Genomic DNA, 18,086 nt, shown 5'->3' on the forward strand with positions numbered 1-18,086 from the left:
GTATAAACAGAATGAAAAATGTTTCTAATCTTAAAATCGATAAACATATCATAATTTCAATAAGCCCACAAATTCAGTAATAAAATGTAATAATTTATAAACTCACAAAAATTAAAATGAACCATTTAAATGTACTTACCCTATTTGAGGTCAGGATGAAGACGCTAATTATTGCTGTAGAATCTCGTAGCTGATGCTCCGTTTTTTGTCGAACTATTCCACGGATTAAATAGAAAATGTTTCTTCACAAGATGCTTCACAGACAATTTCCGAAGACCAAATGGTCAAGACTTTCTACGAGATGTACTTTCAATACTTCAAGAATACCAATTAATTGCACAATAGTTCTTATCTGTTAACTTCTAACCAATCAGGTACGCACCCAGCTTCATCCATGTAGAGGCAGTAACCCCCCCCCTCTCCATTGAATACAGTTTCAACCCCGTTTTAACAATAAACATCATTTTAACACCATTTTACCTATTTATGAGAAATAGACTGATAAGGAATTCTACAAGACCTAGAAAGGAAATCAAGTTGAAACCTGGGTAAGGGAGTATGGGAAAGAAATACTTAGACCAGCATCATTTCGACCCTTTTCTGCTTAATTTTGCACTTGAATTTAGTTATTTAAATTTTCTTTGTTTGACTATAACTTAAAAAAATTTTAATAATGGTTATCCATCTACGGGGCTAGGTCTTCAGAAAAAAAAGACAAATAATAATATGATATCTCTGCCCTATTAGATATGAGGAAATTACACAAAATCTTTAAGATCATGTGACGAAATATTTGGTAAAAATTAATTTAAAACAATAAAGCCATGTATTTATAAATTTTACATGAGCACTTTACAACAAATAAACTTTACAAAAAATAATTTAAGAAAGAGAAGTTAGAATTTTTAATACATGCTTTTAATTTCATTGAATTTTATTTAACTAGGAGAGTATGAAAAAGCATTAATTAAAAAATCTTGCAATGTGAAATGTTGAAAAACAATCATAACTTTCAAAAATCTTAGAGCTGAAAGATATTGAAATAAACTAAAATTTATATTTGAAACAAAATCAACAAAGCCTTAAAATACACTGCCATGATTTTTAATTTTATAGATATTTCGAATCTGTTAATAGTAAATATTAATTTTTTAGGGATCGGTAATAACATTGTTTAAAATCGCATTTAAATTTCTCCCCTTTTAAAACTAAGATCTTCTGCAAAATAATATCTTTTAAATACTTTTCCAAAATACATTTAAATTAAGAAAAAATTAAATCACAAGAGTTGTTATCTAGATTTCAATTCGGTGGAGTCTCGAATTTTAAATTTCAGTCATGAATACTTTAATCTGCAATAACTGTTAGTTATAGTTTTGAAACATATTTTCAACTTTTAATCAACTTTTTTTTTAATTTATTGAATATGCTTAGTATTTTCTGACTACAAGAAATGTGATCACTTGGATTAACTATTTTCAATCAGGAATTCCTATGTGATGTGCGCAAAATAAATTCCGAACTATAAATTAGAAGACGCGGTTTTCGTAGGCTGAAAACAAGACACAGAAGCGTACTATTCGCAAGTAAGCACATATTTTAAGTTTTCACATTTTCACCGAATCATCACTGATTCTGCCTCTTCCGTTGAAGTTGAAAAAAACTAAACTTGGGACGACGTGATCTTTCGAGATGAATTAAAAATCCAAAATTATTTTTATAGACATTTTGTAACTGTCAATATTACTCAGAGATAATTAACAATAATACAAAATACACTTTTTAAAAAGATGGAAATCACAATTTTAGATCACGTGTTTTTATAAGATGAACCGAAAAACCATGAAAATTTTGGTTTTGACATTTTGTAATTATCGTGATAATTAGGGGCTAATTAGCATAAATGGCAGTGTTAGTAAATAACATATTTTTACTAAGATGGAAAGTCTCAAATGTTGTCCAATTTTGTAGCAGGTAAAGGAAAAAAAATAAAAAAATATTTCATTTTGATATTTGTAATTATAGGGCCAATTACAATAGATCACAGTATTACTAAATTACGCGTTTTAACCAAGATGAAAGTCTCAAATTTTGAAAATGTTATTTATATCACACATAAGGAAGAACTTTAAAAAAAAATTCATTTAGATATTTTGTAAGTGTTAGATAATTACAAAAATGGCAGCACTACAAAATAGCACATTTTCAAGATTAAAGTCTGAAGTATCGACCATTTATTTCGTAACAGATATAATTTAGGCGTAATTAACAGTAATGCCAAACAACACTTTTTACCAAGATGGAAACACAGTTTTAGATCATGTGTTTTGATTAGATAAACCGATGAACTAAAGCATTTTCATTCTGAGATTTTGTAAGTATCGCGATATTCAGGGAGTAATTAGCATAAATGGCAGTATTACTAAATAACATTTATTTATAAAGACGAAAGGCTCAAATGTTGACCAATTTCGTATCAAATATAGGGGAAAAAAACGAAAACAAATAAACAAATTTTCATTTCGATATTTTTAACTATCGTAGTAATTAGCAAAAATATCCGAATAGCACGTTTTTAAAAAAAATTAAAGTCTGAAATTTCGGCCATTTAATTCGTATCAGACATAGGAAAAAAGAAAAAAAATATCATTTCAATATTTTGTATTTATCAGGGTAATTAGCAAATAGGGCAGTATTAGTAAAAAACACGGATTTAAAGATTAAAGTCACAAATTTTGACCATGTGTTTCGAACCAGACATAAGAAAAGCTAAAAAAAAATTCACTTGGATATTTAATAATTATCGGGATAATTAGGTAGTAGTTATCCCAATTAAGTTTTGCAAAATAAAAGTTAGAAACAAGTCTGAAATTGTGACCATATCGCTCATGGGCTGCGATAGCGGCACAACTCAAAAAATCAAGTTTTGAGATAAGTTGGTTTAAAGTTTTCATTTCTAATGAAAATGCATAAGAAATGCTTCAGTTTGCTTAAACGAAGATTACCTTCAAATTGAATTATGGGTTGTGCTAGAATTGCTGCTGAAAGAATGTGTATTTTCATATTTACACCCGTTCTTAATCCAAAAAGCGAGTTTTTTGAGTTGTGCCACTATTGCATCCCATGAGCAATATGTTTCGGACCAGATAGGAGGTAAAGCTAAAAAAAACTCACTTGAATATTTTGTAATTATTGAGATAATCAGATAATAATTATCCCAATTAAGTTTTTCTTACGAAAGATATTTTTTTTTGAATCGTAAGTTTTATAAATTATACAAAATAAAGAATATTTTTTACTTATGCAAAACTTAAAATCATTTGTAATTACATTGTTTGAAAAATTCAACAAAAGCTAACTAGTATAAATATGCCATGTTTTCTTTCATTTTCATTTTAATAAAAAGCATTCTTTTACGTATCAAAATATTGAGTAATGTACTCTATTCTTATACTTTATTTGAAAAATAATTAAGCAAATCATGCCTATGTTGTAAACTTCAATATCCGAATAACATGAATCGAAAAAGTTAAAAGCCTTAAAAAATATATATATATTTATATTTCTTTACTAAGCGTAGTAAATTAATTTTAATATATATTTTTCATACCTATCAAAAATCCATCCATAGCTACAATCCGAAATTTTCCTTATAGGATACTTCCTAATTTCGATATCAAAATACTCTATTTCGTTACGTTACGTTAAATAACATTAATAGTTTAAAAAAAAAATTTTTTTTTAAACTTTTTAAATCAATAATAGCATATTGGCTTTATTGAGATAATAAATAATATATAATAATAAATATGAAAATCGTTTCTATATTCAAACACAGACAAAGAGATAGAAAAACATAAAATATTTAAGTATTAGTCCATAAAGTTTTATAAAACAACTTTTGTTTATGATATTTTCCTTTCGCTATTTAGTAAAAAATCTCATCTTTTCTCAAAACGTGCCTTAAAGCAATTGGATATTTAAAAAAAAACATGCCGTTGGTTTAAAGAATCAATAATTTCATTATTCATTTAATTCATTTAATCACTCATTTTTTTCTATGAAAAATAAATGCTATTTCTGATTTCTATATGCAGATCATTTTACTTTAATAATTCTATTTGTATGTATCTTGAATAACAAAAAGACCACCCGAGCGTCACAGGAAACTAAATCATTATTACTATTTGAACTAAATAATTTTTGGGAAAAGACCATATATCTTGAAATTGAAAGAAAAACTATGATGAATAGAAATGGTTCGGGGGATTGAAATCATAATTCCTGAATTTACTTTCAGTCAGTTGAAAAATGTTTATTGTTACTGTATAATAACATTCTTCCTTCAAAAAAGTAAGAAGAAAGTATGAATCTAAAGTATGAATGCATCATTGGAAAATCTTGCAAAGAACAAAATGCCAGAAGAAACCCCCCATCAAACTTGACAATAAATTTCTTAAATCAGATATTCCTATTTTTTGAAACCACACAGGTTTCAGGCCTTAACAAAGAAATTATTTGTATTCCAAGAAGGTTTCCGTGTTTTTTGTGTTTCTGTGTTAAAGATTGTTTAGCCCGAACACAACCCATCTATTCAAGTTTGTAGTTTTAAGATCCACGTGTCTTCTGTCATTGTGTTATTGACCAAAAACATTGCAATCCATCTACATTCCCACATTTTAAGGTGCACTAGATAAGTAATCAATCATTACGCATGGCAGATCTCCCAGCGATAGTAATTTCGTAATTTTTTTAACTCTCACTCTTTCGATACCTCTATGAAATATATATTACGCCTGTAATTTTTTCTTTCCTTTCGTGTTATTCCTAGGCCTTCAATACTTAAGAGAATATAAATTTATAGCTAGTCAGATAAGAAAAAGCAGAATTTTTCACTATTTTAACTGTATACCCAACAAAACTTGATTTAAAAAAAAAAAACAGCGATAATAAATTTATTAAAGAACAGTTGTATCATGTTTTGATAAAGTAATGCTTCCGTTCTTGTGAATTTGGCCATAAAAAGTTGAGATAAAAGTACTTTGATTTTATAAGTATCATTATAAGTAACAGTCGGTGTGCCTCATTTAATTTTAATTAAATAACAATTAAAAAATATCGTAATTCATTGCTTTAAATTAAAAAACACAAAATTTCAAGTGCAAAGATGAATTGTAGATTTTACATTTAAAGTTGACCGCTTGAGGGACACAGAAAACTTAAGTATTATCGTCAGTCATTAAAAAAATATTTGCAGTGTATTACTTTCGAAATGTTCTACTGGTAAATATTTTCTTAACTTACAAGCATTATTACTGTTCACTTTTTTTACTTTTTTTATTCAATCCGTCATTGCATTATTAGTTCTCCTTTAATGTAGGTGGCTTAGCAAGAACTGAAGAAAGAATGGAACAAACAATTTCGAAATATTGTTTTAAATTGAAAATTTCAGAATTAAGAGTCAATATTTAAAAAAAAGTGCTTTAAAAGTGAAAATTTACCTTTGAAGCAGATTATAAACTCAACTGAGAAGAGAATGATTCCACTTATTGGTTGTTGAATAAGTTTTTCTTAAAATGCATTTTTTTTTTGTTTTTTTAATCCTTTTACGTTTTAATAGAAATATTGTGTGATTCAAATTTTAGCTAAAATGTGCTTTACTCTTTTCAAATTTAAAGCTTGGGTTTTATATATATATATATATATATATATATATATATATATATATATATATATATATATATATATATATATATATATATATATATATATATATATATATATATATATATATATATATATATATATATATATATATATTATGAGGAATAATGTGTTTGATCAATTTAACATTTGAAATAGTATGACGTTTGGAATTTGAATATTTTCAGAAGTGAAAAACACTGTAAAGTTGATTGGATTTCCTCGTTTTTCAAAAAGCTGAATTTACGGAGTTTTCATCTGGTTAATTAAGATAAAAATTTCAGTACGTAAACTTTCTTTGACCATTTAACACTAGAAAGACTGAAATACCAATAGTGCCCAATGACTGCATTGTGAAGGAATGAACAATGCATAAAGAAATTTGTTTAAAATTAATTTTTAATATTTTTGATATTATTTTCAGTTATATAACAAGTAATTAGTAAATATTAACAATAAAAAAATTATATGTTGTACAAAAAGGCACAAAATTCTGAGAAATATTGTCATCATTGTTTTTCTAATTGAAATTAAAAAGCAGACAAAATGACTTCCTTGGACTATCTAGTGTTAAATGAGTTTATTGTAATTTTGAATAAATATGTTGAAATATTGAACTTTCTTTCCTTTATTAAAATTTCACTCATTAAAATTTTTATTTATTTATTTTATTATAGCCTTTTAAAAGCAAACTTAAAGATATATTTTAAGAAAAAAAGGCTGTGTTCATTAAAATCTATTTTTTTAAAAGATAAAAGTGTTGTTAAAGACTATTATTTATTCGATGTCTTATAGTTAATTAATAGCATGCGTTTGAAAATATCGTTAAATCTCACTTCAGCTCTTTTTTGTAGGACAGAAATATATCTAAAGACAATCTTTAAATCAATCAATTAATTCGGAAATGAAAACTTTAAATTTTTTAAGAAGATTCATCAAAATTCTTTCATAATTCGAAAAGTATTCCGGTTAACGCTAAAACATTATCACAACATATAGCTGATATAATTGCAAATATCGCCAAAAATATTCCAAAGCGATATCATAAGAAGTTTCTTAGAAATGTTACATCAAAAAACGTCAGTTTTAGCATCATTAATACATGCCCTACCGACTCCCCTTAATTTCCTTGTTTTTAAATTTACACAATATAGGCTACCATATATATATATATAAGTTAAAACACCATTTATGTAATAAAATTTTTTCTTAGCTCATTAATCAGCAATGATGACTAATGTATAAAAATTCACACTATTCGAATTTCTTAAAAGTGCAGTTCAGTAATCATTTCACTTAATTATTTACATTTAGAATTACATAAATCTTTATATAAATTGATTAACGCATGATAGACTCATTGTTTTTAATGCTTGCATTTCAGGGATTTAAAATTAGTTTTAATCGATTGAAATACAAGCGAAATATTGATCTGATTATTTATAATTGAAGAATTAAACTGCCACCACTAGGATAGAGCATTCTCATTTCTGACGGAAATGAGATTGCATGAAATTTATATATATATATATATATATATATATATATATATATATATATAAATATATATATATATATATATATATATATATATATATATATATATATATATATATATATATATATATATATATATATATATATATATATATATATATATATATATATATATATATATATATATAGTGATTGAATATACGTGATTTTCAATTACAATTATCTAACAATCGATTGAACTTGTGGTTTTTGAACTTCACTTACTTGTAGTTATTCAAAAATGTAAGATTTTGTTTTAAAGATCCATTTTCCTAAAGGCAAGAGTTTTCTGCAATAACAACCTTAAAATCAATAATTAGTTTTGTATAACAAATCTAAATTTTATAGTTCCTACAAGTTCTTATTTAATCTAATTCTCTAAGTCTTCTTTTATATGAAACTTATTCCGTTTTTACATCTCTTGAAACACAACATGTGTGCATACATGATTTTAGATTTTTGACTCCCTCTGAAATTTCATGACATTTAAAGCTTGATAATGTATATTCAAACTCCCTTTAAATAACATAATAATTTCCTATTAGTTTATCAAAGGAAAAAATAAATATCCTTTCAGTTTTTAATTTTTTTGCTTGATTGAATAAGTATAAAATATAAAATAGTAAAATTTTATTTAAAATTTCATTCTTTTAACATATAAATTTCATCTACAATCCTCTAAAAGTAACACGCAATAAAAATTAATCACAGTGTCTTGTCAAAAATTAAATGAAAACATGAAAAAAATAACTATACAATTTTTCAGAAAAAAATACCGTTGATAATACTCAAATCATAGGTGAACTATTAGCTAAAATAATGTTTAAACACTTTCAGTGAGATTCTCAAAGTCTACATTGTCTTGTATTGCATCTCCCTCAAAAATGGCAATAGAATCAGTACAATCAATTAATATGAATTCACCATCGATTATGATATCAGGATCACTGGACTGTGGTTCATCAGGTGACAGCACTTTAGAAACAGCACATACTGGAACACAGTTTTTCAGAAAGACACTATCCAATATTTCCTTCTTAACTGCCAGTTGCTCAATCGATTGCCGGGCTATAACTTTTCTTCTACGGTAAATTGGCCTTTTAACTCGTCCTTTGAGTACACTGTGAACTTTGTCTGCTGGCCCATGGGAATCCGATTCTGAAGCATCATTAACTCCGGTGTGTACGCTCGTAGCCAAACTCTCAGGTTTAGGATTTCTATGCATGTCATCATCAGAATAAGAGTTAGGTACTTGATTGGTATGAACCTGGTTTTCCCAATTTCGGAAACATACAGGACAAGTATCATTGTGTTTTAACCAATTGGATACACACACGTTATGAAAAATATGCCCACATGGCAAGAGATGTGGCCAGTCAAATTCGGTGTTTAAACACAGAACGCAGTCCTCAAAACCATCTAACTCATTATTTCGTACAGATTTATGCGATGACTCTTCTTCACGTGGACGGCATACAAGAGCTCTCTGTTTGCGATTGATGCGTCTTTTATTTGTAGCACTGGCACTTCTTGTAGATGTATTTGTCCCAGCCTTCAACGTGCTTATGTCCTGGATGTTCTTGATCTTCTCTGGAGTTTCAAAAATAATTCTACGATACGAATTTCGAATTTCAAAACACCTTGAGCGACTGCAAGTTGTCATGATCTAAGGTATTATTCAAAGCCTGAAAATAAAAAAAAGGGTACAATTAAAAATGGGCGCATAAAATTTTATTTATTAAATTATTTTCTACTTAGCTATGAGCAAATTCATAATTGAAAATAAGGTCGAAATGTTGATTAATTACTAACATATTACTAATCAGGCTAATGATTTACTAAATCAGTTATTATTTAAAGTTCTTAATTTATTTATAAATAATTACTATATTTACAATTTTTCTCTATGATTTATTTACTAATTTCAATTTTTTTTATTTGTTTACTAATTTCAATTATTTTAGTAAAATTGCAAATTTCAGGAAACCTGATACTTTAAATTCAAAATGTTAATTTCATAATTTTTGTTAAGCAGAAAATTCTTTTAATGCCTCTTAGCTTACATTTAGTGTTTATATTTCAAACTATTTCATAAAATAAGTGCAAATTCATTCTAATTAAAAACAAATTATACTAAATAAAGATTCTAAGTACGATTCTTGTCCTGTCAATAGTCGATGAAACAATCTTTTGAGTAATTGGAATGTAGTTCATTTATTAAATATAAATTGCTTTGTACAAACTCAAGGAGATATAGATTCGTTCGATATTCAAAGTTTTCGGATAATAACAATTGTCTTAAGCAAATCTTATCTATCTTTGCCGGCGTTTGAAATTACCACGGAACTATTATCAGGCTTTACATGTTTGTCTAAATTGTTTCTAAGTCTTGGTGACTATAATCATTGCAAATGAATTTTATTAAATTAAAATCTAATTTTAAAGCTTTTCATCAGCTATCCAAGATATGTCCAAGAAGAAAAAGCATTTAAAAAAAATTGATATTGTACAGATATATTACAGAAGATATGTGTGTTACTCTTTTAAAAAAGTTACGTAAAAATTGAAAAATGTAAAAGAGGGGACAAAAAGAGAAAAAACAAGTAAAAATCTGCTTTGCATGAGTTTGCAGGAAACTTTTTAACTCTCATTTTGCCTGAATTTTGTCAAAATTTTGAACAAATAGACACAGTCCTAAATCACAGTCTTGAAATCACTTCCTAAATCACAGTCTTCATTTCCTAAATCACAGTCTTGAAACAAAAAAAAAACAAGATTCTGTGATATAAACAAAACTAAACTCAGTGGCGCGACAGCCCATAGAGGTCCAAGGCCTACTGTGCCCATCTCAGTTTTCTTGATCTTGGGCTCTGGGGTGCAGGAGCAGATCGTTCGGGTTAGGCGGTCAGCCGAACGCTCAACCCCCAGTGTTTAGTTCCCAAGCATGCTTGGTACTCATTTATCCACCCACTGAAGGGATGAAAGGCTGAGTCAACCTTGCCCGGATCGAGGATCAAACCCCGGACCTGTGGCACGAGAGTGCGAAGCACTACCAATAAGACACCGGGCGTCAGTGATATACCAGATGTTTTAAATAACGTAAACTAACTTTATTTCTTAAAGAACAGCCTGAAATTTCAATGCAAAAAGGCTGGTAAACTTCTGAGTTAAAACTCAATATAGAACGATTTCATTAATTTTATTTTAAAAATATTTTCATACTTTACAATATAAAATGCCAAACGTTTTAAATACACTTAACTAATATTATTCCCTATATCAGAGTCAAAAATTTGAAACAAGATAATAAAAAAGATTCTGAGATAAAAATATCCCAAAACTTTCCTAAATTTAATTAAAAAACTATTTAAAACAAATTTATATACTTTACTATATTATATAATATTAAATATCCTAAATAACATTACTAACATCATTTCCTAAACTGCATTCTAAAATTTGAAAAAATGAAGAAAAGAAAGAATCGACATTATTCTGAGGCAAAAAATCCTAAAAAGGTTTTTATAAATTTTAAGTAAAATCTATATTTTATAGTTTGCTGTATAATATAAAATTCATATCATTACTGCCATATTTTTTTAAACAACCCCCTAAATTTTAAATAAAAAGAAAAAAAAGTCTTACAACATTTCTGAGGTCAAGCACTTAATATATTGCACTCACGAAATTCAAAAAAAGCTATACTTCGAATGATAAAATCGTACAAACGTACTAAATTACCTTACCTAATTATTTTTTAAACAAAAATCTAAAATTCGAAAAAAAGTAATGACAAATACCTGGTTTAAGTAACATTAAAATAATTTGTCAAAAAATTTTATTCAAGTTTGAATGGAAATATATCTTTATACTCCATAATATAATATTTTATTTATACATAATATATAATATTTAAACAAGATTAACTAAGATTATCACCTAAACAACAGTCTAAAATTTGAAACAAAATGGCTGACATGATTTTGAGGCAAAAAATATTCCATATATTGTGTTATAGTGAAGAATAATATTTCTTAGTTAAAAACTTTAGTGTGATCCTCAATTGAATGACTTTGAACTGATAAAACTGTTAAGTCATAAAATCTGCTAAAAATGAAGATCAAATCGCTACTAAAGAATTTTTTTCCCGACAACCTTTCAATTGTGTTAAAAGTATCAACATGTGTTAAAGAAAAGTGTATATTTTACAATTCATATTACTTTTATGTATTGATTATTATTAACATTAAAAAACATTCTATATTTTGATCTCGAGTGTTCCATATTTAGATCTCAAGTATATATGCAATAATATTTTATAGTTTTCCCATTACTAACCGTGAGAAACATATTTTTCTCTCGAGATATTTAATAGATTAATTGTAAGTACTCAGGTTTCCCCCTTTTCCTAAGATAGTCTTTATAATAAAGGTTGTTGCTGATATTAAAATCCACCTTGCACTGATATTTGGGATCACTGAACGGCAAAAATACAAATTGAGACAATGGAGAATCTAGAGAGGTGCTTAAACTCGCAATGATTTAAAATTTTACTTACAACAAATTAATTTCTATGTTTGCACTTTTTGAAAGAATCAAAACAATGATTAACTACATAAATCTTTCAATTTATACTTAAATTTACTTTTCCTAGAATATTAACACTTGGTATATCACTACCTTAGATTATGTCGTTCTAAAATTTTAAAATGAACTAAATATGACACTAAAGTATCTCTTAAAATTTCTAATGACTCACTTTTTAAATATTCAAGAGTATTCAATAGAGTTTCAAATTCTCAAAGATATTAAATTAATTTTAAACTAATTAAAGAAAGTAATAATTTTAAACAATGCATAACATTCATTTCTAACCTAGATGTACTAAAAATTGATTAGCTGGAATATTAACGCTAACTTTAATGGGATCTAATGGTCCATAACTCTTGCACAGACTATTCGGTTCCGAAATAAATCTTGGTGCAAATAAATAATCAAATTGCACCTAGACGTATTTCAAATTTTAATGGTAGAGACCAAATATTTAATTTTTATAAAGATCAATCTCAAAATGATAACTGAAGGCCCTCGGCAAAAATTACCAATACTTCTTGGTGTTTCTATAGATTCAAAAACACGAACAAATATTAATATATTCTTGTAGTTACATATTGAGTGATTAAATTACAAAATGAAATTTTTAAAAATTCTGTTCTTCTGCGATTTTACAAATTAATTGATTAAACTATAAAATTATACTTTTTAGGGTCTTTTCTATGAAGTCTGAGAAAAAATTTATGCCTAACAAAAACTACATTAACCCCCTCTTAGGTTTGAAAATAAATTTAAGTACAAATGAACGATAAATTTAAATTTAGCAATAAAGATGTTTGCTCACCTAGAGAATCGAAACTTTCGCTCTAGATATTATAAATGCTTAATTGGTAAGCACAATCTGCTCGCCTTTGACCCTTTCTTTGACTTTTATGAGTGAAATAAAGCTAAGCTCTCCTGTTAGAAATAATATACCACATATTGTCTGTACATAAATTAAATTAAAATCTTAGATATAACAAATACTGCATTAAGTATATACACTTTAGTTTAATTGTACATATCCACTTACAAGTAAAGTTATCACAATTGCCAAGTGTGAAAAAGGAACGCTTCATAAACACTTTATAGCTTTCAAAAGCTTATTTGATCATATCACCCCATTAAAAGGCAAAATACGCTGCAATTTTTTTCTCATCTTTACCAGTTTTGATCTATATTTGTCGCATGCTATTCTAAATTATGTAAAAATTTATAATAAAATTATCTGTAAAATGATCTACTTTGAATACTATCTTTTTTAATTTATGTAAAAACTAGAATTTTTTCTAATGTTCCTTAACATTGTATATAATAATTATAATTTCATATATTTCTTTATTATTAATGAAATTAACTATTTTACAGCAATAAAAAAATATTCATTTATTGACTTACTCCAGACAAACTTTTTTATTTGAGCGTAATTAATAATACCCTTTTATTTTTGTCCAATTTAATTGTTATAAGTAAAAACTCTTAGTATAGCTTTCTACATGTTTATTTCAGATTAATAAAATAGCCTCATAATTTAAATGGTGGAAGCCTTATTCAAAGCAATGTAATAAAAATTTGTATTTTTATAAATATCTCTAAAGAAGAAAATAACAGCAAAAAGCAGTGTTAATTGATGATGTATTGAAACAAAAAACCTTAAATATTCACCTTAATATTGAAACATAAAACCTTAATAAAAACCTTAAATATTGAAATAAACCCTATCATCAATAAGAAGCACACAAACGAAAAATAACAATAAATGTGCACCGTAACGTTAAGTTTAAAGTAATTTTGCTAATTTCATTGCAATGTTAGCTTTTTTTCGATTAACCAGGGTACGACTAAATTATCAAATTTATAAACTATTTATTAGCTTTAATTTCAAATCAAAATCTAAAAGAGGGAACTCTTACAAGCAATGATGTCTTAAAAAATTCCTTAACAGGAATTGTTTTAAAATGTAGGAAGTAAATAAAAATAAGAAAATTAAAAAATTCGCATCAAGCAAAATGTACCAAATCTGAACAAAATATTGGAATTTACTAACATTCTGTAACAGTGGTGAAAAAAAAATTATGTTAAAGTCAAATCAATAAAATAATCAATTAAGTTTTGGAATTTAACGGATTTTGGATTTTATCTCTATATAAATTTAAACTAAAAACTTTATAACAATGAACTGAAATTTGAACTAAAGTACCCACTTCATAAATTTTAAGTTTCAAATTCTCAATGATATTAAAAGTAATTTTAAACTAATTAAGAATGATTAACATATTTGAACCTAACAAAAATGGTAAATATAATACAAATGGAGAGAATTAAATAAAATATTAATATCTGAATACCATTTTAATTTTTTTCCTTTTGTATATTCTAAAGAAAGTAGTAACTTTAAACAATGCATAACATTCATTTCTAATCTAGATATACTAAAAATTGATGAGCCGGAATACTAACATTAACTTTAGAGAGCCCCATCGCTTTATAACACTTGCACAGACTATTCGGTTTTGAAATAAATCTTGGTGCAAATCAATAATCAAATTACACCTATATGTATTTCTAATATATTATGGAACAGACCAAATATTTAATTTCAAGATAGATTAACAGCAAAATTATTACTAAAGCTCCTCGGCAGAAATTACCGATGTTTCTTGGTGTTTCTATAGATCCCAAAACACGAACAAATATTACCATATTCTTGTAGCTTTAAATACACTTATTCTCGCAGTGTATAATTTCCGCAATTTACACAAAGATGTATTTTTAATATAAATAGAATAGTTTTATAACAAAATGTCAGATTATCACTATAGTAAGCTTCATTGTCCTTAAAAAATATTCTTCAGCGATTTTACATATTGATTGATATTTATAATGAAAAACTCTTAATATAGCTTTCTATTTGCATATGTCAGATTAATAAAATAGCCTCATAATTTATATGGTTCAAACCTTATTCAAAGCAATGTAATAAAAATTTGTATTCATATTAAAAAATTAGTACTTATATTAACATTGGAAATTCAGCGAGACAAAATAAATTTAAAAACACCTCCATATTTTGCAAGAAAAATGTATTTTACAAAGCAAATAGTTTTTAAAAACTATCACAATTGCCTAAAAATTCGCTTTTTTTTTTGAGAAATGAACCTTATCATCAACAATGAAGTACACACAAGAAAAATAACAATAAATGTGCACTGCAACGTTAAGTTTAAATTATGTAGCTAATCTCATTCAAATATTAGCGTTTTAATTACCAGAGAACGACTAAATTATTAAATTTATAAACTGTACATTAGTTTTTGATTACGAATCAATTTCTAAAAGAAGGAATACCTACAAACAATTATATTTTGAAAAATACCTTAACTAGCAATGTTTTAGAATTTAAGAAATAGATAAAAATCAGTAAATAAACAAATTCACTTCAAATAAAATATACCAAAACTGAGAAAAATATCTAAATTTACTAACATCATGTAACAGTAACTAAAAGAAATTGCTAAAGCTAAAAAATAAATCAATAAAATTTATAAAAATTAAATTTTAAGAAAATAATTAACGAAACCTATGTTTCAAAATCTCCTGACATTTTAAATAAAAGTGGCAAATAACTGAAAATGCTAAAAATGAACTTTTCGTGAAATTCTAAATCGCATTTAAAATATAATTTAGATATATATTATCTATTTTATGAAAAAAAACTATTTTTATATAAATAAGGCTAAATACATATAGAAATAAACCAGATTGATTAGAATTTATCTGAAATTCTCATGTTAACAGATGAAAAAAGAAGATTAATAGTTCAAAAAAAATATCATTTAAATGTGCTTACCTTTCAAACACAGAGGTAGAAGACGTCAAGTATCCCTATAGCGTCCTGTAATATGTAATTCGTATTCTTCCGCAATTCAAATTCACGGCTCACAATTTTCTACAACAAATATTTCTTCACCACGAGATGATTCTCAGACAAAGTTCTAAAACTAAAAGGTCAATCCTTTTTTTGAGATGTATAACAAATATTCAAGAATATCAATTAGTCATACAATAGCTCTTATCTATTGGAATGTTTAACCAATCAGGTTCACACCTGTCTCCAAAAGTATAGAGGTAGGCTTCACCCTTCCTCCCCCCTATATACAATGTTAACCCCTTCCAAATAATGAACCTTATGTCTGCAACATATGAATAAGTTATCAATGTACAATGACAAAAGAGTTCTACTAGAACTGGAGATGAAATCATGTTAAATCTTATCTCATTAGTGAGTTATCACGGGCTTTAATATGTAACGTTACACTGTATTCTTGATTGCCAATTTTAATTATTTCTTGTTTTTACAAGCATAACTGAAACTATTTGGATCAACTATATAAATAATTAATTTCTTGTAGTTAAAATGTTTCTATCACAAAGATAAATAATTAGGCATTTCCAAGTTATGCTCAGTTAGATTTAGTAAAGAGTGTACATTATTTTAAAACTTATTTACTAAGCATTTTGTTAAAAACTTAAAACAACAAGCTCTAGGTTGAATATATCATTTTACAACAGAACATACTTTTTTTAACGATAATTTAGTTCATTATTTAGTTTTCATTTGACAGCTAGTTTTAATTTGAAGTTCAGGAAAAATAATATTTGATTATTAAAATTTTGTTCTGAAATAAAATGTATAAAAAAAGGTGCTGATCAAGTTATCATAATTAGCGATAATATTTTAATTGAAATATTAACGTAAATCTACCATACAAAGCTATATAGATGGCATAGAAAATTTATTGAAAGATATTGCCGAGTCAGTTAATAATTATCATCGAGTTTATCAGGAAAAATAAATTTTTAAAATATATTACATTTTTCCCTGTTTCGAGTAAGCACTATTAAATGAATTAAAATAGTTTAATATTTTTTTCCAAGAAATAAAGATTGAGAAATTTTACTTGCCAGGGCCCTTGTCAGAATTTTGACTCAAAAGTTGCTCAAACTTTAGTATTCATTACAAAAAACTTCAAATTTTAATTTTAAGTACTATTTTCAAGAAAAATTTTTAGCTTCAATTTCTATAGGTATTATAATTTAACCAACTTATTTTATTCAATTGACATGTTTAATGAAATTTAAAAGCGATGAAAAGGGAGAGATGTATGAGAGAGATGCTCGTTGTCTGCCGCCAGTAGTCAAACCAAAGAGAATCTGGATCGCAGTAGTATTATCAGACCACCTTAATTGTACACCCTAGTCTAAGAAGAGTTAGAAAACTTTATAATAGTGACCTCCGCAACGACAAAATCTGACATATATTCCATTCGTTTAAATATTTTTAAGGCAAAGCGAAATTAGGAAAGAGTAAAGTGAAAATTTCTAATCTCCTGACTAGGCTATTGGAATGATATTTTCCATATTGCGAACTCTTGTACAATTAATTGAAATTGTAAATTAAAGCGACATGATGTGTCATAACGGTGGTTAATATATAAAGCTTTCTAACTCTCCCGGGTCTTGAGTCACCAACTATGGTGGTTGAAGCATCCTACTTCGCTCCTGAAGTTCGAATCCTACCAGTAGCCAGCGAGCATTTTACAAAAACATCTCTTTTGAGACTATGAAATTTGCTCATAAATGAGTACAAGCTGTTTCAATTATTTGTTTCAGAGCTATTTCGAGAAATTTTTGTGCAATTTTGAGAAAACTTCTTTCACAATGATACTTCCTGTTATGTAACTAAATCTAACTGAGAAGAAAATATTAACCTATTAAACACAAACAATAAAAACAATAAATGCGAAGATTAAGTAAAAGTAAGAGCTCAATTAAGTTAGGCTCGACCTCTTTCCAATAATCAAGAGTTTTTTTAAAAACAGCGAATCATTTCTAAAGACTTTCATACACTTTTAATTTGAAGATTTTCAATGATTTAAAAAGTAAATTGGCAATATAAAAAAAATTTATTTCTTGAAAAATAAAATAAAAACGCAATTATTGGAAAGTGTTAGCTTTATTTTTCAGAAATAGGAAACAGAATGGTAACGAGAATAAAATATACTTAAACTAGAATTTTAGAGAACTTGCTTAAGCAGGAACTTCGAAGTTCTACATCACAAAAAAATCCTACAAACTAAAATCGTTAGAAGTTTTACGTATCATATCACCTAGATTTAAAAGAAAATTTTAAACGTTCTGATGGTCACCTTACTAAATTTAAAGAAAATTTGCTAAAATATTTCCCATGGTGT

General features: G+C 26.6%; 2 protein-coding genes across 6 annotated transcripts in view; both read right to left on the reverse strand.

The window, feature by feature from the left end:
• Positions 1 to 18,086, reverse strand: part of LOC147804095 (uncharacterized) — a 41,306-nt gene that overhangs the window by 6,270 nt on the left and 16,950 nt on the right. Inside the window, exon 1 of one of the 3 annotated variants that reach the window (XM_087151925.1) lies at positions 15,683 to 15,939. The exons of 1 other annotated variant lie outside the window; for it this stretch is intronic. The gene's annotated coding sequence lies outside the window, so the exon portion shown is untranslated. Of the gene's footprint in view, positions 1 to 139; positions 399 to 15,682; positions 15,940 to 18,086 lie in introns of those variants that run through there. One more of the 3 variants, XM_087151924.1, reaches the window with a different exon arrangement.
• The window catches only part of LOC147804096 (uncharacterized), a 41,786-nt gene continuing 31,762 nt past the window's right edge, over positions 8,063 to 18,086 (reverse strand). For 2 of the 3 annotated variants that reach the window (XM_087151927.1, XM_087151928.1), the window contains exon 3: positions 8,063 to 8,205. In XM_087151927.1, the coding sequence (XP_087008053.1) occupies positions 8,063 to 8,205 (143 nt within the window). Of the gene's footprint in view, positions 8,925 to 18,086 lie in introns of all 3 variants that reach the window. The other variant, XM_087151926.1, reaches the window with a different exon arrangement.

Source organism: Parasteatoda tepidariorum, chromosome 9 (genome assembly GCF_982258835.1).
Source record: "Parasteatoda tepidariorum strain Cologne lab strain chromosome 9, Ptep-v5.0, whole genome shotgun sequence".
Classification (NCBI taxonomy): domain Eukaryota; kingdom Metazoa; phylum Arthropoda; class Arachnida; order Araneae; family Theridiidae; genus Parasteatoda; species Parasteatoda tepidariorum.